This window comes from Malus domestica, chromosome 01 (genome assembly GCF_042453785.1).
Source record: "Malus domestica chromosome 01, GDT2T_hap1".
Taxonomy (NCBI): domain Eukaryota; kingdom Viridiplantae; phylum Streptophyta; class Magnoliopsida; order Rosales; family Rosaceae; genus Malus; species Malus domestica.
The window spans coordinates 24,254,064-24,275,460 of NC_091661.1; the positions used below are offsets into that span (position 1 = coordinate 24,254,064).

General features: G+C 38.9%; 5 protein-coding genes and 1 non-coding gene across 8 annotated transcripts; 5 read left to right on the forward strand and 1 right to left on the reverse strand.

Moving 5' to 3' along the window:
- Nucleotides 1–234: 234 nt before the first annotated feature.
- LOC103435759 (receptor-like cytoplasmic kinase 176) lies at nucleotides 235–3,152 on the forward strand. 2 transcript variants are annotated; one of them, XM_008374172.3, is made up of 7 exons: nucleotides 235–659; nucleotides 1,028–1,392; nucleotides 1,487–1,782; nucleotides 1,880–2,015; nucleotides 2,112–2,251; nucleotides 2,355–2,478; nucleotides 2,565–3,152. In XM_008374172.3, the coding sequence occupies exons 2-7, from the start codon at nucleotides 1,173–1,175 to the stop codon at nucleotides 2,867–2,869; spliced, it is 1,221 nt and encodes a 406-aa protein (XP_008372394.2). In that variant the 5' UTR covers nucleotides 235–659; nucleotides 1,028–1,172; the 3' UTR covers nucleotides 2,870–3,152. The 2 variants fall into 2 exon arrangements, with proteins under 2 accessions (XP_008372394.2, XP_070675086.1); XM_070818985.1 differs by having other exon boundaries at nucleotides 236–659; nucleotides 1,140–1,392.
- On the forward strand, nucleotides 3,153–6,216 carry LOC103434024 (serine/arginine-rich SC35-like splicing factor SCL30). The gene is made up of 8 exons (XM_008372338.4): nucleotides 3,153–3,381; nucleotides 3,514–3,673; nucleotides 3,766–3,843; nucleotides 4,801–4,965; nucleotides 5,068–5,108; nucleotides 5,350–5,416; nucleotides 5,515–5,697; nucleotides 5,866–6,216. Exons 1-8 carry the CDS (start codon nucleotides 3,168–3,170, stop codon nucleotides 5,984–5,986), a joined length of 1,029 nt encoding a protein of 342 aa, XP_008370560.2. The 5' UTR covers nucleotides 3,153–3,167; the 3' UTR covers nucleotides 5,987–6,216.
- A 1,550-nt stretch (nucleotides 6,217–7,766) lies between these two features.
- On the forward strand, nucleotides 7,767–10,669 carry LOC103434033 (16 kDa phloem protein 1-like). 2 transcript variants are annotated; one of them, XM_008372350.4, is made up of 5 exons: nucleotides 7,767–8,084; nucleotides 8,666–8,731; nucleotides 9,655–9,793; nucleotides 10,001–10,136; nucleotides 10,250–10,669. In XM_008372350.4, the coding sequence occupies exons 1-5, from the start codon at nucleotides 8,018–8,020 to the stop codon at nucleotides 10,310–10,312; spliced, it is 471 nt and encodes a 156-aa protein (XP_008370572.2). In that variant the 5' UTR covers nucleotides 7,767–8,017; the 3' UTR covers nucleotides 10,313–10,669. The 2 variants fall into 2 exon arrangements, with proteins under 2 accessions (XP_008370572.2, XP_070675108.1); XM_070819007.1 differs by having other exon boundaries at nucleotides 7,931–8,084; nucleotides 8,663–8,731.
- Nucleotides 10,670–10,793: 124 nt separating this feature from the next.
- TRNAK-UUU (transfer RNA lysine (anticodon UUU)) lies at nucleotides 10,794–10,866 on the forward strand. Its single transcript has one exon. It is a non-coding gene; the product is annotated as a tRNA-Lys (tRNA).
- Nucleotides 10,867–11,270: 404 nt separating this feature from the next.
- On the forward strand, nucleotides 11,271–14,683 carry LOC103434057 (uncharacterized). Its single transcript, XM_008372368.4, has 9 exons — nucleotides 11,271–11,594; nucleotides 11,707–11,823; nucleotides 12,047–12,365; nucleotides 12,906–13,320; nucleotides 13,400–13,499; nucleotides 13,593–13,652; nucleotides 13,782–13,865; nucleotides 13,969–14,076; nucleotides 14,163–14,683. Exons 1-9 carry the CDS (start codon nucleotides 11,526–11,528, stop codon nucleotides 14,469–14,471), a joined length of 1,581 nt encoding a protein of 526 aa, XP_008370590.3. The 5' UTR covers nucleotides 11,271–11,525; the 3' UTR covers nucleotides 14,472–14,683.
- Nucleotides 14,600–20,343, reverse strand: LOC103434048 (AP3-complex subunit beta-A-like). The gene is made up of 11 exons (XM_008372360.4): nucleotides 20,033–20,343; nucleotides 19,835–19,911; nucleotides 19,471–19,720; nucleotides 18,495–19,118; nucleotides 18,113–18,286; nucleotides 17,772–17,898; nucleotides 17,583–17,692; nucleotides 17,229–17,429; nucleotides 16,178–17,142; nucleotides 15,389–15,658; nucleotides 14,600–15,266 (listed from the first exon to the last, which is right to left on the reverse strand). Exons 1-11 carry the CDS (start codon nucleotides 20,246–20,248, stop codon nucleotides 14,891–14,893), a joined length of 3,390 nt encoding a protein of 1,129 aa, XP_008370582.3. The 5' UTR covers nucleotides 20,249–20,343; the 3' UTR covers nucleotides 14,600–14,890.
- Between the last annotated feature and the right edge of the window lie 1,054 nt (nucleotides 20,344–21,397).

Consider the following 21,397-nt stretch of genomic DNA (forward strand, 5'->3'; position numbering starts at 1 on the left):
GACTTACCAACCGCTTAGGTAATTGCAGTTCAACAAAAACGGTCTGCAAAAGAAAACTTGGCTCAACAAAAAGTTTAGCTCCAATTCTTTTTGTCGTCTGCCTGGTTACATTTTTCCTTCACAAATTATTTCCCCTTGATTTGATAAACTAACTGAAGCTCCATGATTAAATTAAACTTCCAAGTCCCAAACCAAGTTTCATGAAGAACCAGTTTCTAGCAAACTCTCATTTTGTTTTTCTTCTGTTGGAGATAATTATATGAATGATAAGCAGCAGCCGATTGCGAAACGCGACCTCGGGTGGTTAAGATGGGGACACTATCGGTGTTGGACCAGTTAGCCAGCCGGCATGCGTCGCCTGTTGGAAATTTCAAAACTCATTCTGTTATTAGTTTTTTTTTTTTCTTGGGTTTGGTTTTGCATCGCTATCGTGTTCAATGAAAACGTTGAAAAGTCTGTTTATATATGCTGTCTATGATCGTGTAGAAATTTCACATAAAAAAACATGGTTACAAAACGTGTCTGTCTGGTCAACTGTAATATGTAAACTTGGTAATCTTTGTTCTTGTGACTTGTTTCTCCTCCGCCTTGCAGTTGCAGGACGACCTCTCTGCAGTCCCCTTTACTCGGTCCCTCGACTCCCTCCTCGATCATCGACCGTGAGTTTTCATTACATTCGTCGGCCTTTGAATTCATTTTTACTTGTATATGCATCATCGTGTAAATTTATATGATCGTTTTAATTTTACAACTGCTCATCTTCGATTTAAATAACCCTAGTTGATTAACAAGGATAAGGCTGTGTAGGATAGACGCTCTTCCCCGTTGTTGGCTTGGGGTTGCTCTTTTTTAGTTGATAAACAAATTTGAAATTAGACGAAAAGGCTGCCATATCATCGGAGTTTGGAATACAGAACATGTTTTGTGGAGTGCGGCAGTACTCAAATCAATTGATTAGATATTTACTTATGAAGTTCTGAAAATTTTATGGTCTGTTTGATAACCATTTTATTTTTTTCGTTTTTAGTTTTCATTTTTGTGTTGGAGAGATGAGGAAAGTGAAAAACAACTTAGAACGAAAAACGAAACGGTTATCAAATACTGATCGTTAAGGGAAATAGTTTCATTTCAAGTTTCAGTTATTGAGGACAGTTTCATAGATATTGACCACTATGAGTGGCGGGATTCGCACAAGCGTGAAAGGGTACACTAAGGTGAAACGCGGGGATTTGGCTATGGACACAACGCATGAGAATACTGAGAGGGATAATGCTAGCGAGACAACATTTATTAATAGCCAGTCGAGTAATGCGCCCCAGTTAGCTGCGGCTGCTGATTGCATAGACAAGAAACCAGCTAATGAAGATTCACCTTCGAACCCGCCTCGCGATGGTAGGTTTGCGACTTGTGATTCATTCACTCTTTAGCTGATTGCATAGATAAGAATCGTGTGCTGTATATGGCATGTTAACATTTACATGTCCAGGATTGAATTCGAATGTGAGGGTTTCGTCTGTCTCGGTGCCTTCAACTCGACAGATAGAGGGTGAGATCTTGCAGCCCTTCAACTTGAAGAGCTTCCGCATTGATGAACTGAAAACAGCCACAAGGAACTTCCGTATTGATCCAACAGTTAATGGAGTTCGTATGAGACGTGTCTTTAAGGGGTGGATTGATGAGAATTCACTCACAGCTACCGTACCTGGTACCGGCATGGCCATTGCTGTTAGCTATGTGTTGTTTAAACATGAAATGCCACTTCAGAGTCGCAATGAATGGTTGGTGAGTAGCACTTCTATCGTTCATGCTCAAATATGCAGATTCTTCATGATCTTCCGACATTAATTGATTTACTTTTGTGGCTCCCCTTGATCTGCAGACAGAAGTTAATCGCGTTAGACAGCTCCATAACCAAAACCTTGTGAGGCTGATCGGTTACTGCTTAGAGGATGATTGTAGGCTTCTAGTGTATGAATTTATGGCTAAAGGGAGCTTGGATAATCATCTGTTTCTAAGTGAGTTATGAACTTCCATCACTCTTTAGCCATTTGATCTTTGAATGAAATATAATCTGGCGTAGGAACCTAAAAATATTGTTGGAACCTTATCAGGAGGCTACTTTGAACCACTTTCGTGGAACGTTCGTATGAAGATTGCCCTTGGCTCTGCTAAGGGTCTAGCATTCCTTCACGGTGACGACGCAAACATTTTATATCGGGACTTTAAAGCTTGTAATATCCTGCTTCATTCGGTAAGTGAAACTGTCAAACATTTAGCTGGTGAAGATCTGTATGGCTTCTCGAGGATTTCGGGTAGACTTGCTCACTCATCCTACTTTGACTGAACCATAACAGGCCTACAATGCCAAGCTTTATAATTTTTGTGTGAGCAAGGATGGATCAGCAAGTTATAGAAACCATGTTTCAACAGACGTCATGGCAACACATGGTTATGCAGCTCCTGAGTATATAGCCACAGGTATCTTTTGTGTAGTTAAGAGGTTGCTCGTGTTCATACACAAAAACAACCCGAGTAATCAGTTGTTCTTCATTTTCTTTTTGAAGGTGATTGCACCGCGAAATGTGATGTGTATAGTTTCGGAGTTGTTCTGCTTGAAATGCTGACTGGCAGACGAGCTGTGGACAAGAACCGGCCATCTGAGGAACAAAATTTAGTCGAATGGGCGAGGCGTTACCTTGCCAGCAAACGTAAAGTTGTCCTAATTTTCGATGATCGTCTTGAAGGCCAGTACTCTGTGGGGGTAGCTCTTGGAGCAGCTAACCTTGCAAGCCAATGCTTATCAATAGAACCCAGGTGTAGGCCAAATATGGATGAAGTGGTAAAAGCATTGGAGAAACTTCAGGGTTAATCCTGTGACTTAACAAAAAACATGGGGTTAAATTCTAAACCTTGCAATTTATTTATGGGAGTTTTAACGAAAAGTTCGATGTACTGTTCATTTTAACGAAAAACCACATTTTTACACTAAAAAGTCAATTCTGGTACTATTTACTTTACCCTTTATTTTGTCATTATCGTTAAAACTCAAAGTTTCAAGCCATTTTCATTAATTTTCCTTTTATTACTAATTAGTTGTATCGTTTGTTAAAAAAAAAAAATAATAATAATATTAAGATGTAGAAATTCAGGACGAGTGCTAGCATGAAATGAAACTAAGGGCCCAAAAAACGGTTCAAAGAAACCCGGCCCAACGTCCCACCAAGAGTACGTCATCAGATGGAGTGTCTGAACCGAACTCGGGGCTCATAAAAATCAGGGTTTCGAAAGTCTTTCCTTTCAGAAAATTCAGATCCAAAGAAGTACACCTTCTTCGAACTTCTCTCGTCGTCCGTACGATTCACTGTGTTCAGAAACTCACAGGTAAATCTCTTCTCTCGAATCTTCATGGTCTTCATCCGATCAGAGAAATTGGCAAAACCCTGATTCCAATCGTTGCTTCTTCTTCTTCTTGCTATGTGATCGTGAAACCAAACGATTTGGGTACTTTTGCAGTATTGGATATGAGGAGGTACAGCCCACAGTACTATAGTCCTCCGAGGAGGAGCTACGGCGGCGGCGGAGGAGGAGGTGGGCGAGGAAGAAGTCCCCCAAGAAGGCGCAAGGAACAGAATAATGGAAGTCTTTTGGTCCGGAACATTCCTCTGGATTGCAGGTCCTGTGAAAGAAAAGTTTGGATTTTTGGTTTGATTTGTTTGCTGGTTTTCACTGTTTTCTGAAATTTGGGGTTTTTGTCTAATTTTGCAGAGCTGAAGAGCTGAGGGCTTCCTTTGAAAGATACGGGGAAGTTCGGGATGTCTACATTCCCAAGGACTACTATACTGGGTGAGCTTTAATTTTGTCAATGCGTGTTCGATGCATCGATAATGGTTTTGTAGGTTGTAATCTTGAAAATAAACCTGAGCTTGCTATATTTGACAAGTGAATGAGCACTATCCAGATTATATAAAAGCTTCAAATGGGTGAATTCGTTGGTTTGCGGTCGACATCTATTTACATATCGTGCTTATAGTTTATGCCAGTGAAACTCGGTTGATAAGAATGCTATTTGATTAGTTCTTTCAGATTTCGTACTTCCTACGATGTTGGCATCCTTGGTTAGAATGTCTGAGTAGGGAATATATTACATGTGTGTGGAATTTCGTAAACTATTTTTTTGAAATATTTACTTTCTTTTTTCATAGTGAAATGTTGAACTGGTTTGTCAGGGGTTGTGTGTTTGAAGTTTGAACTTTGAAGTTAAAACAAGCCCAAGCCTCACATTTGATGAAGGCCTACTGTTTATCATTGCGTAACATAGTGGTATTCCAAGCGTGTTAGGAGTAATGTTCAAATGAAGAATGTTCTTTTTTATGAAGCGAAATTATATAATTACAACGATCAAATAGAAGTTTGGTGAGGACTACGTTGATTTCAAGTGCTTATAATCACAAGAATGTGAAGAATTTGTGGGCAACGTTGATTTCAAGTGCTTCTTAAAGAATGAGAAGAATTTCCAAGTTACTTGCATATTTTGAAGTTGCCTTTCATACTTGACTATAAAGAAAAGGTCAGCCACTAAGCTTCGAGTTTACGTGCTTTACTTAAATTCAGCATCCACTTAAGTGGAAGTGCTCAAGAGCTGACGTAAGTATGTGAATAAAGGTATACAGAGTAATGGCACTGTGGTGGTAACTTACTATGCTAATTTTGAAAAGTCATTGCCCTCATACATTCTGTCTTTGCTCACTCTTAATCTCTGCTTCTTTGTACTGTACTAAGCTTTTTTGAACTTCTATGTAGGGAACCTCGGGGATTTGCATTTATTCAGTTTGTGGATTCTTATGAGGCCGCAGAGGCTCAGTATCATATGAATGGGAAGATTTTTGCTGGGAGGGAGATATCTGTGGTGGTTGCTGCAGAGACAAGGAAAAGGCCAGAGGAGATGCGCCAGAGGACTAGGGTTAGGTAGTTTCTACTATTCTGACTCACTCTCACTCTCTCGGTATCTTTCTTACTAACTTGACTCTGTATGTTTGGAATACCAATTGCCTGTTTTACATTTTGCAGAGAGCCATCAGGCCATGGGGGAAGACGATCATCTTATTATGGTATGTTTCTTATGACAGTACAAGTTGTACTCATTATGGCATGCTGTTTCTGACCACAATGAGGGATGGTCCTCAACATTATTGATCATGTTGGCTTCACTAAGTAATCAGAAATCTGCAGCCATATGATTGCCTTCCTATTCATTGCTGAAGTGAATAATCAAATTAGTTAAGAAATGGTTTGTTGTATTTGTGATGCCATTTCTGCTAAACACTAATCGCCGTATCTGATATGTCACAGGGCGTTCACGTTCTCGTTCTCGCTCTCCACGTTATCCATCAGGTTCTAGAAGTCGATACCGCTCAAGGTAAGCTTTGAAGGTGACAGATTTCCCTGATTTCACTATATATCATTTTTGGAAAGCCCACTGATGCAGGTGGATACATTGGCAAATAACTTTCCCAGGTCCTATTCTCCTGCTCCAAGACGGCGAGGTGACTCTATTTCACCAAGCAGAAGGCGCCGAGACAACCCAAGATCACCCCGAGATCTTCCACCATTGCGAGACGGTGATCATGATCGCAGACCATATTCTCCAGGTTATGACAATGGGGCTGGACCAATTGAAAACGCCGATGGGTATGACAAGTGAGTCACCAGTTGCTTCACTTTTCTAGCTTATACTGCAGGGTTCACATTATACATTATCTTTCGGACCATGCTGTCATTATAAAGTGGTTGATTTTTATTTAGTATGTATGTGAACGCAATGCTGATCTTTTACGTTGATCATGTGTTCTTGTTTCGCTGTTGTAGGAAACCTATGCGCGAAGATAAGGACGGAAGAGATCACTGGAGGTCTCCTGATAGAGCATCAAGATCACCATCTGGATCAAGGTCCAGATCTGCTGAGTTATCACCTCCGCGCAGCAGATAAGGAAAAGGCTGCCGTATGAATGCACAAACATTCGTTCGATGACGTCCGGCAGATTTTTGAGTATTTCGGGTTTGTAATATCTGTTTATTGTGCCTGAGTTTTGGGCTTGTGTGCAAACATTTGGATCAATTAAAACCTTGGTTTGGTTTCTTTGGACCGCTAAAGTTCTCTGGTTTTATTTGATGTGTCCTAAATTGAAACAAATAATAATAATTCGTACTTTGGTCAAATCCGCTGCTCAATTCATATCTAAGTATGAAATTTCAAGGATGATAGATTAAAAATGTCAATGTGGGTTTTATAGAGAAGGGAATTTGTTCCAACACCGGTTGTATAGAATCATGTTCACGTGGGGAGAGCCACATGAGTGTAGGATCGTTAAAAGGTCTATCGAGAGAGATATAGGCACATGGTTATATGACCGTCAAGGGTAATGCGGGAGACTAAATTTGCTAATCAAATGACGTGGTGGTTGATGATTGAATTATTACTTAAGTGTTAAGTAACATGTTTATTTCTTACTGATGACATATCATCTGGTTTGCAAATTTGATTTATAAATTTAGTCTCCAAACGTGATCGTCAAAGGGGCATATATCTGATTATGTATAAATAGTTTGGACTTTGGAGCAATGTTATTAGCAGCAATTTCAGTTGGTTACTAACTAGTTATGTCCATAAGCAAATGCATCATGAACTAAACCCTAAACCTACTTATAAACGAGAGAAGCAAGCAGATACTGACATTACGATCTAGTAATATACCTTTCTTTATTTAATTGTGCACCTGCTTTGGCAAATTCACTTGAGATTTGAAAATAGTTTTGAGTTAATAGGAAGACCTGGTCTTGGAACAACTCCACCCCACTAAGGCAATTACTGCTCGGGCTATTGACCTAATGCAATTACTGCCTTGTTGAACGATAACTGTTCGAGTGCATCTTCGCCCCTAAAAATGAATGGCCCGAGCTATTCACATTAAAAAATTATTATTTTTAATTATTAATTTTAGAAAAATTTCATATTATGTGTATTTTCAAATATGACTTTTAACAACCCTATCAAGCCACGTGTTATTATCCCCAGTTACAATCTCATCTCGGTCACACCACAGTTCATACTCTTAATTTTAATTTTTTTGTAATTTTTGTGTTTATTTATAATTTTCAAACATTGTTAATGACACAATTAATATGGACCGTTGGATGGCTTTTCCTATTGCAGTCCAAGTGTCTAGGTTGTGCCACGTGGAGAATAAATCGTTTACAAATTCTTTTCTATTGTTTGAATATTTAAAAACCAGAATAAAAATGGACCATTGGATTTGGAAATCCTAGGGCCCAGATTAAAAGACTACTGCAGCAGGGCCCGCCGCTGGATTCTTGTAGGACCACTCGTGTCCACACACATGTGAAACGCATATACTTGGTGCAAAAGAAAATTATAACGTAGGTGATGTCAGATAGCCTCAAGCAAGGCCTCAAGTCATTTTCGCCGGATTGCTCAGAGCCTCAACCAATGGGTCTTGGAGGGAGTTGGGCCCACCCAATGGCATGTGCTGGAGCAAATTTTATTGGGGTAAGAGGATGTAATAACCGAATTACAAGGGAAGTTCTATGGGGTGGAGTTGCTCTTAAGTTGACCACCAAGTGTCATTTTGTTTGTATTATATATAGCTTGGAATCCTTCGTTACAAACCATGTCAAAGCTCTCACCTTTAGTACAACAATATCATCCCAATAGGTGGGGCAATTGGCATGTGCTGGAGCAAGTTTTTTTGGGGTAGGGAGATCCAATCACCCAATTGCAAGGGGAGTTTCATGAGGTGGAGTTGCTCTTAGGTTGACTGTCATGGAAGAATCAAGTGCCCTTTTGTTTGTATTATATATAACTTGGAATCCTTGGTTACAAACCATGTCAAAGCTCTCAGCTTTAGTACAAGAATTCCATTGAATCTGATATTCGCATATCTCAGGAGAGAGAGAGAGAGAGAGAGCGCATATCTCAGGAGAGAGAGAGAGAGAGAGAGAGATGGCAGTTGGGTTATTGGAGGTGAATCTTGTGAGTGCAAAGGGCCTTGGAGAAACCCATTTATTCAGTATAATCTTCTCTCTTCTTTCTTTCTTTTGTATTTTTGCAACATTTTGTTTAATTTATAGCTCGCTCAATGATTTATTCAGTTGTTTGAGCACTTGTAGTTAGTTGAAAGCATTCACGAACCTTGATGGGGTTCTTAAAATTTTTGATTTCTATGTTTATTCATCTCCATGTCACTCTTGAAAAGTTCAAAACTTCAAACAATTTGGCCACAATATACGGCATATATTCTCTCCAATTCTGGTTAAAATCAACTTTTACAATGTTTCAAGTAATCCCAATTTTTTCCGGGATTATTTGTTGGATTGCTTCAAAAATTTTAGAAACTATTAAAATGTACGCATTTTTATTACCAGCAGAAGTGGTTGTTTTTCGTTGTTGCCAAGTGATCTTCGCCTACTCGTACTCATCACCCAGCCCACCCGCACCGCTAGGCTAACCCAGTGGCTTACCGAAGCGGTTTTTTGGCTCCACTGGAGATTGTGCATCAACTTCTGCATGAAAAATTACTTGTTCGTTGATGTTGTTGTTGTTGTGAGCGTGGAATGATTGTATTTTTTAAGACAAAGTATGATTTAGCAGGTCGTATGGATCCGTATGTTGTGATTGAATACAAAGGCCAAGAGAGAAAGAGCAGCGTCGCCAGAGGTAACTTCTAATGTTTCTAATTCACCTCCACTTGCACCAAACACTTGAATATAAACCATATTCGTATTTCTAGTTTCTCGAGTTTTTGCACGAGCAAGGCAAGTCATTGCAAGAACAAATTCAAATATAATGTGGGGTCACTCCGTAATGTATTTTAACGATCTAACTATCTAATTTTTTAGGTCTTTCCTCAAAGATCATGTTTACCAGAAATCACTTAAATTCGAAACCATATGACCGTAGATTAAAGAGTTTAGGGTTTCTTTTTAGAATCGTATTCATCTATTTTCTTTACTGCAAATGAGTGTCTTAATAATTTTGAATTTGTCTAATTTTTTTCAAAGATGATCTATGAATAATGTTGTAAAAGATAGAAGGTTGAGATAGTTAACACATTACGGAGTGGGCCCATAAAAACTTGTGTAAAAAATTATGTAAAAAAAGTGGTGTCACAGATCCGTCACTATATATATATATATATATATATTCTATGATTTGTTGCTAAATGCATCGAATTAGTAGACTTTTTTCTAGCACAACTATAGGAGACTTTGAGAAATAAATTGGTATTAGATGGCATATCTACCCTATACTGCAGGTATTTCTAGACCGGTGGGCGTACTAATATATTGATCAACGCTTTCTCCTTCCCTTTAAAATTGTAAGTAATTAAAAGGGCGTGAACAAGCTGCCTTCCAGAAGCTGAAGTACTCAACTAACTCATGGTCTGCAAGTAAACACTTAATTAATCAATTACATCAAATGATCACGGCACCGGCACGAAAGCCCTGCTTGTAATATTAAAACAGTCGCACTGTAATTCTTAATCATTGTGGCAACTTCAACTTTTGTGTTGTTCTGTGTTGTGTTGTGTTGCGTAACTAAAAAAAAAACAGATGTACTGATTTTAAACGATAATGCAGAACAAGGAAGCAGTCCGGAGTGGAACGAGAAATTTACGTTCAGGGCAGAATATCCAGGTTCAGGGGGAGAGTATAAGATCACTCTCAAGATCATGGACCAAGACACCTTCACTTCTGATGACTTTATCGGCCAAGCGACGTAAGTCACAACATTGTTATTTCAGATACAATTTTGATGTAGAGCTCAGCCTAAACACGATAAACTTTTTAGTCACGTGATGCTACTAATCCACTTTTTAATGGACGGATAAAATGCGACACAAAGACCTATCTATCACTGAAAATAGATACGTCCTTATTTAGTCACGACTGTTGTATGGAAGATCATATTGGTCTTAATTTGCAGAATATACGTGAAAGAGTTATTGGCACTGGGAGTGCAGAATGGAACTGCCGAACAACATCCTCTTTACTATAGCGTTGTTCGCGCTAATAATACTTATCATGGGGAGATCAAAGTCGGCCTAACTTTCACTCCGCAAGTAACTTTTTTCTCGCTTCATTTTTTTACTTAAAGTTCAGCGCGCATTTTCAACAACGACCATTTCTCGTTTGATTGATGTGGGTGTGGTTTTTTTTGGTCTCCATTTTATAGGTAGAACAGGATGACGGGGAACAATCGTTTGGAGGATGGAAGAACAGTGCTGCGTATCCATAGAGAAACAATACGTCTGCAGATGGGGTTGCATTGCAGAGTAGGGTTTGAGTTCGAGTCCGGGCCCACACTCGATCTGTGGGACCCATGCTGATCGTAGATAAGCTCCAAGTAAGAGAGGATTTTGGGGCTGGTGTGTTTGCAAGGCCTAGGCTTATTTCCACTTTAGCCTCCTTGTAATCTCTCAAATCCTTGGTTCTTGGGTTTGAAAGCAAATTCCGTAATGATTTTATCTTCTCGCACATCTATGCTTCCGACTCTGTAAGATTATGTATACGAATTTCTTTTCCCTATTATTGCTTGTATAAGAAAAAATATTTCGCCCTTTTATCCAGAGTAAGAAATTACTTATTTGGTTTATTTTGTGATTAGTCCCAACTCCCAACTGTCCCAGTCTCTCACAGATTTTCAAAGCTCCCTAATAACTCATGGGAGATATTAACACCGGAAACAAAATAATTAATTATTCAAATCTATATCATCTGCCGTCTTAGCTCAGCTGGTAGAGCGCATGGCTTTTAACCATGTGGTCGTGGGTTCGATTCCCACAGACGGCGTTTTTAAATATATAATTATATTCTCTGTTTTTTTATTTTTTTATTTTCTTTTATTTACTTTTTCAAATTTGGCGTCTTATTTTTTGTGTTCATGGACTTCACGTCCCCACCGCCCTCCTCCTGCAGTTGAAATTAAATAGAAATTCAACTTTTAGAAAAAAGAGATCATGGGATTGCCATGCACTTCCCCTAACACCAACAATAATGATAACAATTCCAACCGTATACAATCACATATTTACGTCCTTCAAAGATTCTTCTAGCGCATCAACTATCTTTTCGTTTAATGATATTTATCTTCATTTGAAGTTTGAACAGAATAAGTCTCTTTTTTAACTCACGTAAATTAATGACGATGTCAGTATATATTTGTGATGAGTTTGATACCTAGTTATCCGAGATTTTCTTCCACCGCACATTCTCCATTCTCTCATGCATTTCAATCTCACAATTTTTCACTCTTCTCCTTCCTTCCCTCCCAATCTTCTCAAATCTCAACCTCCTCCTCTTGTCTTCTACCTACCCTTAATGGCACCCACGAAGTCACCTCACTCTCCCTTTGTTTTAGGCACCTCTCCCTGCCTCAACAACTTCCATTATTCCTGCAGCCCTCAGATTCCCAAACTGTTAGCTGGTGGTGATCTTTGCCTCTGCAAATAATGAAATTCGAAGACTTTCTAATGCAGCGAAGCGAGGAGAAGCAGAAAAAACTCGACCTTGAGGAAGAGGTGATGATTGTTTTAAGTTTTTCGCTTGTTTCCGGCGTAGAATTCTGTGTAACATGTTAGGAATTTGTCACATAAGCTTGACACAGAGTCAAATTCTTCTGTATTTATACAGGTTAAGAAATTGCAGGCAGAGTTGGATGGAGAACAAACACTTGGCAGGTTTCTGCAATGTGCACTCCATGGACCTGTTCAGTCACATCCTTGTCTTTTATCGTTGTTTCCACCTCAGGTATCGTTGTGTTAATATAACAAGACTCTGTTGACAGACTATGAGTCTAGACCAGTTTGGTCACATTAATTTTTGCATGAACATGTGGTCTAGATTCACAGTATGACAATATAAGCACTTTGAACGCGACTATGGATATAAATAAGGGACACACCCTCGATGTTGAAATAATTTCAGTAAGTTTTGTTTGCTACAATTATATCGACACATTTTTGTATGGCAGTTTCAGGAGCTGTTTTTGGAGCTGGCAATGGTGGAGGAAGAGATAGGTCAACTCGAAAGAAAAGTCGAAGAGCTGAAACTGAGGTTGTACCATGAGAGGGAACAAACAAGAGAGTGGGAAGTACAGCGGAAGCAATTAGGGCAACAGAATCACTTGTTATGCAGGGTGGGAAACCAGTCAGTGGTGAATGAAGAGAGATGCAGATCACAGAACTACGAAGCTTTGAGAAATTTGAGAAAAGAAAGAAGGTTGAAGGATAGAAGAGCTTCTGTAGGTTCTGCAGCAGATATCCCAAGATGGAATTTCACATATGCTGATGGTAAACTGCTTGTTATTACTAAAGGTCTCAATGCTATTAGTAATTGAACCACCTAACGTACGATGTATTTTATTTCGTAAGATTTCCGATGTGAGATTGTATACTCTTCAATGAATCTGACTGGAATTGGATTGTTCCAATAGTCTAATTTCAGTAGATGACAATCCCGTCAAGATTATGTATGCAGGACGTCTGTTCTTTATCAAAGGACGGAAATATCATGGAAATCTCACTTATGATCATATTTACTCAACTCTGGTTTAATCTCATTTATTGATAGGGTTGATTATTAATTGTCAAGATTATGCATGCAGGACGTCTGTTCTTTACCGAAGTGATTACCGATCTGAGACTAGAATCCTAAAGTTTTAGATTTAAATGTTGATTAAATCGTCGCGATTTTACACCCTAAAAGGCTAAAACAATCAACCCATGTCAATAAACGGGATCGAAATTTAAGATTACTACGTAGAAATGACTGTTTCTCGACGTGTCCGTTCGTTACAAATAAATAATTCTTCTTTATGTGTGTTTGAACAGGTGAAACTGCTGAATTATCAAGGAGACAAAGGGGAAGAAGCAGAAACCAGGGCCATGGAGAAAATGATCTGAAACCAAATGAACTCTCGGAAGAACTTCTCAAGTGCCTTATATCCATATTTCTTGAACTGAAACAAACATCACTCGACAAGGAGGGATCATCTGTTGTCCCAAAGCTTGCACTTTCCTGCATGAACTCGAAGGGGCTCATTCCGAAGACCTCATTCAACTGCAAATCATCCACAATTTTCTTCAACTACAACACCTCGTCCAATGCCGACCCTTACTGCATATTGCCCGACTTAGACGGTGCTGTCAGGGATGTTGGCCCGTACAAAAACTTCATCCAGATCACGAGGAGCACGTTTGATGTCAGCCGATTGTCTGAGTGTTTGAATGCAATCGAAAAGTTGAGGTAACTACCTGCTTGGCCTACAAGTATTGTCAAAACCGGAAAGTATTGTTTCGACGACATTTTTTTCTTGTGAATTCAGGAATTTGATGCATCAGCTGTGTGACGTGGACTTGACTTCCTTGACCTACAAGCAAAAGTTGGCGTTCTGGATCAACATCTACAACGCCTGCATCATGCATGTACTGTAAGAGATCTTAAGCAATGTTTAGTAAGAAACCGAAAAATCCGAGAATGATATGTAATCGGAGCTTCTATTTCTTATCAAATTTCAGGCATTTCTGGAACATGGGCTGCCGTCCACACCGGAGAAACTGCTGGCACTTATGAACAAGGTACACCAATTCTGTCATTCGTAGAAAAAATCGTAAAACATTCAGTTGGGAGTGCAGACGGCTAAAAAATGAGGTTAGATTTATAGCTTTCATATAATACTGAGACTAAATGATCCCGTTTTCGCCTAGGCTGCTCTAAATGTCGGAGGCATAGTGCTGAATGCTCTGGCTATCGAGCATTTCATTCTCCGCCATCCATCTGAATCGAAACATGTACGTGAAACAGATATCAAAACTTGATCTCCAACTGCACCCTCTCTTTTTTTCTTTCTTCATATGTATGTTTTTTTCCTGATTAATTTACATCACTCGGTAGGGGCCTGCCTATGAGAAGGAAATGCTACTAAGACATGCGTACGGTCTCGGATACCCTGAACCTAACGTCACATTTGCTCTTTGCCGCGGCAGTTGGTCCTCACCGGCAGTAAGGAGTGCCTAGCTCTCCCCTACGTTATTTCACAACATTTTTCTCCGTAGATTTGATGAAATTAAGCTCTGATGTGCATGCAGTTAAGGGTTTACACCTCCGACGACATAGTCAATGAGTTGGAGAGAGCAAAACTGGAGTACTTGGAAGCTTCGGTGGGAGTCACAAGCAAGAAGAAAATTGTGGTGCCCAAGCTCCTTCAATGGAACATGCTCGATTTTGCAGACGGTATGGAATCATTGCTGGAATGGATTTACAGCCAACTGCCGCGGTCTGGTTCGTTGAAACAATTGATAATGGAATGCTTGAATGGAGAGACGAAGTCTCCGATAATCAGAACGGTGGAAGTCCAGCCTTATGAATCCGAGTTCCGGTACCTGCTGCCGTTGTGAGCCAAAATAACAAGAGTTGCAGAAGGGCATAGCCTGTAGCTTTAACGTCATCGGTTAATCGAAATGTAACTAGCTCCGGCGAAAGATTAATCACTGTGCAGAGAAATTAAATGTGATTAGCTAATAACTTATTGTACACTCTCTTCAATCATTCCACTGGAAATGTGTACTTCATATGGATTTAAATTACATAAAATTTCATGTCCCATAAATTACAAGAAGTAGAGACTGAAAATCAAGAACGAACACTTTCCGAGCGAAAGAAAATGAACTCGAGACAATTCTGTGAATGAGTGTAATACCGAGCTTTTGCCCGCTGTACAGAAATACATTAAACATACGGATAGCCAGAAGAGTTGGCAGTACACGGCGGGTTTTCTATGTTCTCTCCAAAACTCAATTACTGGTTTCCAATGTCCTTACGAACTCACGTGGGCATGGGAGGGCTCAACTAAGAAATTTACGATCCTGTTCAGAAGATTCAACCCAAACACAGTTTCTTCACAGTTTACTTTAACTGACATTTCCAATGGTTCGGAACATCTACCTTCGACAGTAATGGTTATCAAGCAGGGGGCAGAGGTGCTTAAAATCTTGCTGCTGAACCGTAAGCACAGGCCTGTTGCATCATCAAGCTTTGCTGCAACTGGCAAATCAACGGATACAAGATGAAGATTTGCATTGCTGAGCATCTTCAATGCAAGACTTCGGCAGATTACGAGAAATTTGTCTTCCACCAATGAATTATCACCCTTGTCCTTGTCCAACTCCTTGATATGGTCAGTGAAGGTGCACCTGTTGAAGAAAACACAATATTATAGAATTACAAAGACCGAATGAGAAGGGGCTTTTCGGAAACTATTATCAATAAGTGAAATTTGCCTATACGACAATAGAAAAAAAAAGAGTCAGTTTACCTTCTTACGCATTCAAACATTCCACGCAGTTGAGACTCCTTATTTGTAAAGGCTTCAACATCCATAGGAAGAGCTTTTACAAAGTATCCAATGTCAGGCCGCAACTTAATAGGATGCCTCTTGCCGTTACAATATAAGGCCAGTTTTAGAGGCAAGAGGTGGTGATGGAAGCGGACCTGGATGCTTCTTGTTATAGTCTGACCAGGTTCCAGAGAAGTGATCTCTTCTACAGCAACTAGATTTGGCTCATTACTTTGAGGTATCGTGGAGCTGCGGTATCAAGATAATCGTAACAAAAGATTAGGCCCTTACAAAAGAAATAAACATTCTTAATACATGATACAAGAATAAAACAAATGCATTTTATTAAATCATCCTGCTCGATTATGAACAGTGGAACCCCCAGGCATAGCACGGACCAGTCTGGAAACTGTAAAAATTCACTAAAGCCTAACCAAACTACTCCATTAGATCTCACTTAGGATCATTAAGAATAGTAAGATATAATGATAGTAGATCTTAAAGAAATCTCCAGAAATGCTTTTGCGTGCAGATTTATTTGACAAATCCACCATAAAAACAACTTATTTGGCCTATTAACCTCAACCTAAAGTATAACACATGGGTTTTAACAAAGTAATCATCATCCTGTTCTATAACCAAAAATGGTCGAGAGTTCCTAACCAAAAGATAGCCAATTTATGTATCTCAGGCATGACATATCAAGTATTTATTGCAGAAGTATTTTGTATTGTGAGTTAAATTACCAGACATGTACAGTTAAATTACCTTTCATCTGAAAACGACGATTGCTCTACAGAGTCCTTGCCTTTTCCGGATTCCTCATCCACAAAAGTTATATCAGACATGGTCTCATTTGAGCAGTTCTTGAAGGAAACTTCTATACATATAAACAGAGGAGAGATACTTGAAATCTCAGATGAAAATGAATAGTCAACCTTTAAGCCATTTCCATTCACAGGGTCCAAGAGTGGATATCTTTTAGGTCTAACTTGACCTCCAATATCCCCGATGGAGATTCTTGCTGAAGATGTACGGACTTGACTGTGTTGAGTGTGTTCTGAAGTATTTGGTTTTGAAAAACCAGGTTGGTCATCTAACCATGATTCTAAAGCTCTATTTGACAACAATTCGCCAAAATCAGAAGCAGACTGAGAAGCTCCATTTTTCCTTTCATCTGAAAACTGAATCAACTGATGAGAATTGTCATCGTCTTCACTTGCAGAACCAGCGTCTTCACCGTCATCAGTGCCAGTTGAATCAACATTAGAACGTTGCGAACTGTAACTAGAAGCAATTTCCTCATCCAAAGATTCAGACGCTGAGTCCTCATCGTCTGTAACATATGATTCACCATTTTCATTCATTTCGGGGCCATCACAGCGCAAACTACAGGGCTTTGGGAGAGGCTCATACCCTGGAGCAGCATGAAGTACTATCTGCGATAAAGAGCCAGGAAGGTAAAACCGGTGATCAATGGGCTCATGGCACACTGGTTTATTTTGTTTCCCAAACAAGTTTTCTGCCAGGAGAAGTGAACTATCTTTTTGTTGACCCGGACGGTTGGTTCCCTCCTCCAGACATTGAGAATCTAAATAAGTTGACAGGAGTTTCTTTAAGAAATGAGCTCGGTCACGAACGTCATAATTTAAGTCGCATTTGGCCAGCTCCAACACGTAGATTAAAACCATTTTGATTGTCAACACGTCATCCCCTTTTGCCCCCAATAAAACCTACAGAACAGATAACCTCAACATTTAGAAAGAAACATAGTCACATTCACCCCATGTACTTAGAGAAGACCTCCATGCAGTAGTACCTTAACAGCGGTATTACAAATCTGAAGCTTTGTTTCCACTTCTTCAGAAGCAAAGCACCCTGCAAGATACTTGAGCACTGTAGCTAACATCCTTGGGATGAGATCACCTAAAGAGTTATACTCCCCCAGCATCCAAACAACCATAGCACGTGCAGCAGGCACCCTTATTGAAGTTAAACTTCGAACCAATTGAATAATAACCTTGAAAAGGTGTAAATGTCAGTTAATAAATGCCCCAAAAAACAGAGAGAAGAAAGACAAGGTAACAAGGCATCACAAACAACACTAGTAAATCACCTCTACACCCCTGATTAGACATCTAATGACAGCAACTCAGCAGAAAATTGAAAATACCTTTTCATGACTCGGTGGATCTAGCTGAATGATTGACTTAATAGACATTATTGCTTGAATCAATATATCTGCTTCGGCATCCACAGACCCAAACTCACCAGTCATAAGTTCTGCAAAATTAGATATTAGTTCAGAACTCAAGAAGCAAAACTTTCTGAAGATCAATACAACAGGTAGATAGTCACAGACGCTGTCTGGTCAAAGCCAATAGAAATTCCAAGCATGCATTTGCCATTTCTGGAAGTCGTTGCGCACATATGCCAATTCCAGCAACAGTATCGGCAGCAAATCTCCTGTCGGGATCTCTAATATAATCCTAGCAACAAACACAAACAATAAGCAAAGCATACCCGGCTTTCATTTTACAAATTGTAACACATACAAGTTTGAAATTCTCAAATAAAGTTGATGGTGCATAGCTAACAAATAAATCAAGCAAACATGCACTTAATATTATGAACAATCTAGCAGACATGAGTATCTGTGGTAAGAGGAAAAGAAAAATCTAATTTCAAAGGGGAAAAAACTACCTGAAATTCTTTGAGTATAAACGAAATTGATGAATCTGTAGCGATGTAAGCCAGTATATCCAGTTTCAAAGCTTTAATTTGATATGATTCCGAAGAGCATATAAAGAAGTCTTCAAAGTATGGAGAGAAGAGTGAAGGAATTGCTTTGGCAAATACTTGAATGTTACATAAAACCTGCACTGGTCAATCAATAAAACGATCCTTACCATCTTACCAACTGTAAATTAAGAAAAGAAAATTCAAAGAGGACAAAAGAAATGTTTATGAAATATCAACAATATATGAATTCACAGTCACGTGCATGCATCAATAAACTTAAAAAAAAAAAAAAAGTACTTCAATGCTCATACAAACTAATTAACTGCAAGGAAATGTTAACTACCACATATTTTGAGGCATTGGATGATCTTAGAACGAACAAGAGCGGCTTAATGATTCTTTTTAAATCCTCCGTTGATGCCATAATCCAATGTACACCAGCAGCTGCTAGTACAACTGCACTATTATTACTCCACAACAATGGCGATGTACATTGCAGCAGGATCTTCACATCATCGTTATTCTTTCCAGATGTAAAACGAGCATAATTAAATTCAGAGGAATCTTTATTCATGAAACTTAATCGTGATAAGTATTCAGCTGGTCCTTCAATATAACAACGGGATACAGCATTTGTTAATTCAGACTCATAAAGACCATTAATGTCACCATCGTCATCCAACGCAGAGTTGGTGTCCGCACAATCCTTTTCAGATCGAGAATTCGCTGTTCCATGCAAAGAGAACATAATGGATTCCTTTATAAGCCCATGCCTTGCGACTACATAGCGCAAAAGGATCCCAATTAAAACTATTTTACCCCATTCTTCCACATCAGGAAGAACCTCACATAACCTTTTATAGTTCCTTCCAATCAGTGACAAATTATTTGGACAAACAGAAGAGAAAGCAGCAGCAGCAGCTCCAACGACACAAGGGGAAGAGTCATTCAACAATGTTCCAATAATCTGCACAGAGAAGACCATTATACGAACATTAGTGACACTGGACCTAGAGTTTCGGATGTTATAATGATATAAGATAAACACATATACAAATATGGCAATGCAGCTAGTACAATACAATGTACAGACTAGAAAGGTTGTGATGATCGGGACACAAGCATCGCAAACGTCAATACATGAAATGAATTTGCACAGGACATGTGATTTCACAATCATTTCCGATGAAATATCAACGGGACCAACGGATGGACTTTTTATAGCTTACATAAGAGAACAGACAGCAGATCATAAGATCAAATCAATTGATCATCAACATCTTAATGATGAGAACTACAAATAAGCACCGAAATCAAACCTCTTCAATCCCCACAGTATTCTCCTCAAGGCGCAAATCGTGCAGCTTAGGAAGTGCATTGGCCGCGCATTTCCTAACATACACAGACGGATCTCTAGCACATTTTCTGGCTGCAACAAGAACCAAAGGTGCAATAACGTGCAGGCGTATCCCCGCCATGGTTCTCAGCGCCCACGCCCTCACTAACGGATTTGGATCCCCTAAATCCTTCTGGAAATAATTAATTGACAGCAACGCTTCATTCGGACGCCTAAATTAAAGTAAGCATGAAAAATACTTAAAACAAAAGCAAAAAAAAAAAAAAAAAAAGCTCAAAATTTGAGTAAACGATTCGGTTGAAATCAAAAGGTTGAATTTAGCTTACTTTTGAGCATAATGCAGCAAGTACACGTAAACGAGCTTCTTCACTTCCAATGACTGCGACGCTACGTTCTTCACAACCTGCGATTCCAATTCAACCAAATCGAATTTCAAATTACTAAATTGATGGCTACGATTATTCAATTTTTATCTTTCTTTTTTTTGGGATTCGAAGTCGAGAGTGATGAAGTTGGAGAGGTACCTGAGGGAAGAAATTGGAGACTTCGAATCCCTGGGCGATGAGAGCGAGTAAACGCTTGAGAGCCTCGCACTTCTCGGAGTCGAACCTGCTGTCCAGGAGAGGAGCGATGCTGACGTCGTCGGGATCGTCGTAGAGGTGGGCGTCGGTGCCGATCCGGAACACCAGTGTCGACGCCTTGCTTAGAGTCTCCGCCGTTGCTCCGAACTGATTGAACATCTTCCGCCACGGTTTTCTGGTGCTCCTGGAAGCTCACTCGTCTATGTGCGTCTGAGTTTGCGAGAAACATAGGGGTGGGGATGAGAAGGCGACCTGGGGAGCGGGTCGGATCTGGAGCGTTAAAGTTTATTAACGGGTTACGGGTTGATGCGCCTAACCGACCCGCTAAAACAGTAAACATTGAGTGTTACTATGTTTATTGCATTTGCACATGTTATATTTTTTCACTCGCTCTATTCGGTATTTATCTAAATTACCTATTAATAAAATTCTATTTATCAATTAAAATTTTAGCAAATTACCATTCTAGCTCTCTCATTATAATTGAACAAAAATAAAAAAAAATAAACAATTTAGTAATTACGCATAACACAAATTTTACTGTTTTTTTATACTAACATCAGAACCATGTAAATATAGCATATCCTATTTAAAAATTAAAATAAATAAATAAACCTCACTTTTCTCCTCATTTTCCTCTCTACCTTCCCTAGGTTCTCCTACCTTTTTCTCTTCTATTTTTTTATTTGTCTTTTTCTTTTTTGAGTTGTCATCCGTGCTCATTAACGATAAGTTGTAGTCAAATAAAAAATAAATTTTGTTGCACACATGGAGCGTGTGTGCCGATTGCTGGTATATTTTAGTAAAATATATATGAAAATTGTAAATAATTTATTTATTTAAATAAGTACTAATGTAATATTAATTTTATTCACATGTTATATTTTCTTCCTCACTCTATTGATGAAAAATACTTTATATTATACACATGATATTTAAATAAGTACTAATGTAATTTTATTCTTTTAACAGTTAAAACATGTGATATGATGATTGACATGAAATGACATGTTATTTTGATGGATGACTTATTGATCCATTGCTACATATATGACCTAATTAAGCACAACTTGAACATTAAATTTTTCGTGTGAATTCAAATCGTGTTAACAAGTTATTAACAATTTTATATATAATGCAAGGTGGATTACAATCGTAAAGGATCACCCAAGACTAGAACCAGAGATGGCAATGAAGTGTTTAGATGGCCTTTGGCACACTGATCTTGAAATTTATTATGTACTTGTTAATAATTTATTTATTCCCGAATTTGTTAATTTGACGCATATTTTCTTCCAAACTTGTTAG

What these genes read in the sequence shown, in the direction of transcription:
- LOC103435759 (XM_008374172.3), top strand. Translation starts at nt 1,173, where the DNA reads ATGAGTGGCGGGATTCGCACAAGCGTGAAAGGGTACACTAAGGTGAAA. An exon ending in AGAGTCGCAATGAATGGTTG is followed by an intron (nt 1,783 to 1,879) that starts GTGAGTAGCACT and finishes CTTGATCTGCAG; the next exon opens with ACAGAAGTTAATCGCGTTAG. An exon ending in GTAATATCCTGCTTCATTCG is followed by an intron (nt 2,252 to 2,354) that starts GTAAGTGAAACT and finishes GAACCATAACAG; the next exon opens with GCCTACAATGCCAAGCTTTA.
- LOC103434024 (XM_008372338.4), top strand. Translation starts at nt 3,168, where the DNA reads ATGAAACTAAGGGCCCAAAAAACGGTTCAAAGAAACCCGGCCCAACGT. An exon ending in CTGTGTTCAGAAACTCACAG is followed by an intron (nt 3,382 to 3,513) that starts GTAAATCTCTTC and finishes GTACTTTTGCAG; the next exon opens with TATTGGATATGAGGAGGTAC. An exon ending in AAGACGATCATCTTATTATG is followed by an intron (nt 5,109 to 5,349) that starts GTATGTTTCTTA and finishes GATATGTCACAG; the next exon opens with GGCGTTCACGTTCTCGTTCT.
- LOC103434033 (XM_070819007.1), top strand. Translation starts at nt 8,018, where the DNA reads ATGGCAGTTGGGTTATTGGAGGTGAATCTTGTGAGTGCAAAGGGCCTT. An exon ending in TGGAGAAACCCATTTATTCA is followed by an intron (nt 8,085 to 8,662) that starts GTATAATCTTCT and finishes AGTATGATTTAG; the next exon opens with CAGGTCGTATGGATCCGTAT. An exon ending in GACTTTATCGGCCAAGCGAC is followed by an intron (nt 9,794 to 10,000) that starts GTAAGTCACAAC and finishes CTTAATTTGCAG; the next exon opens with AATATACGTGAAAGAGTTAT.
- LOC103434057 (XM_008372368.4), top strand. Translation starts at nt 11,526, where the DNA reads ATGAAATTCGAAGACTTTCTAATGCAGCGAAGCGAGGAGAAGCAGAAA. An exon ending in AACTCGACCTTGAGGAAGAG is followed by an intron (nt 11,595 to 11,706) that starts GTGATGATTGTT and finishes GTATTTATACAG; the next exon opens with GTTAAGAAATTGCAGGCAGA. An exon ending in TATCGTTGTTTCCACCTCAG is followed by an intron (nt 11,824 to 12,046) that starts GTATCGTTGTGT and finishes TTTGTATGGCAG; the next exon opens with TTTCAGGAGCTGTTTTTGGA.
- LOC103434048 (XM_008372360.4), bottom strand. Translation starts at nt 20,248, where the DNA reads ATGTTCAATCAGTTCGGAGCAACGGCGGAGACTCTAAGCAAGGCGTCG. An exon ending in ATTGGCTTTGACCAGACAGC is followed by an intron (nt 17,693 to 17,771) that starts GTCTGTGACTAT and finishes CTAATTTTGCAG; the next exon opens with AACTTATGACTGGTGAGTTT. An exon ending in ATGTTTGAATGCGTAAGAAG is followed by an intron (nt 15,267 to 15,388) that starts GTAAACTGACTC and finishes TTTCTTCAACAG; the next exon opens with GTGCACCTTCACTGACCATA.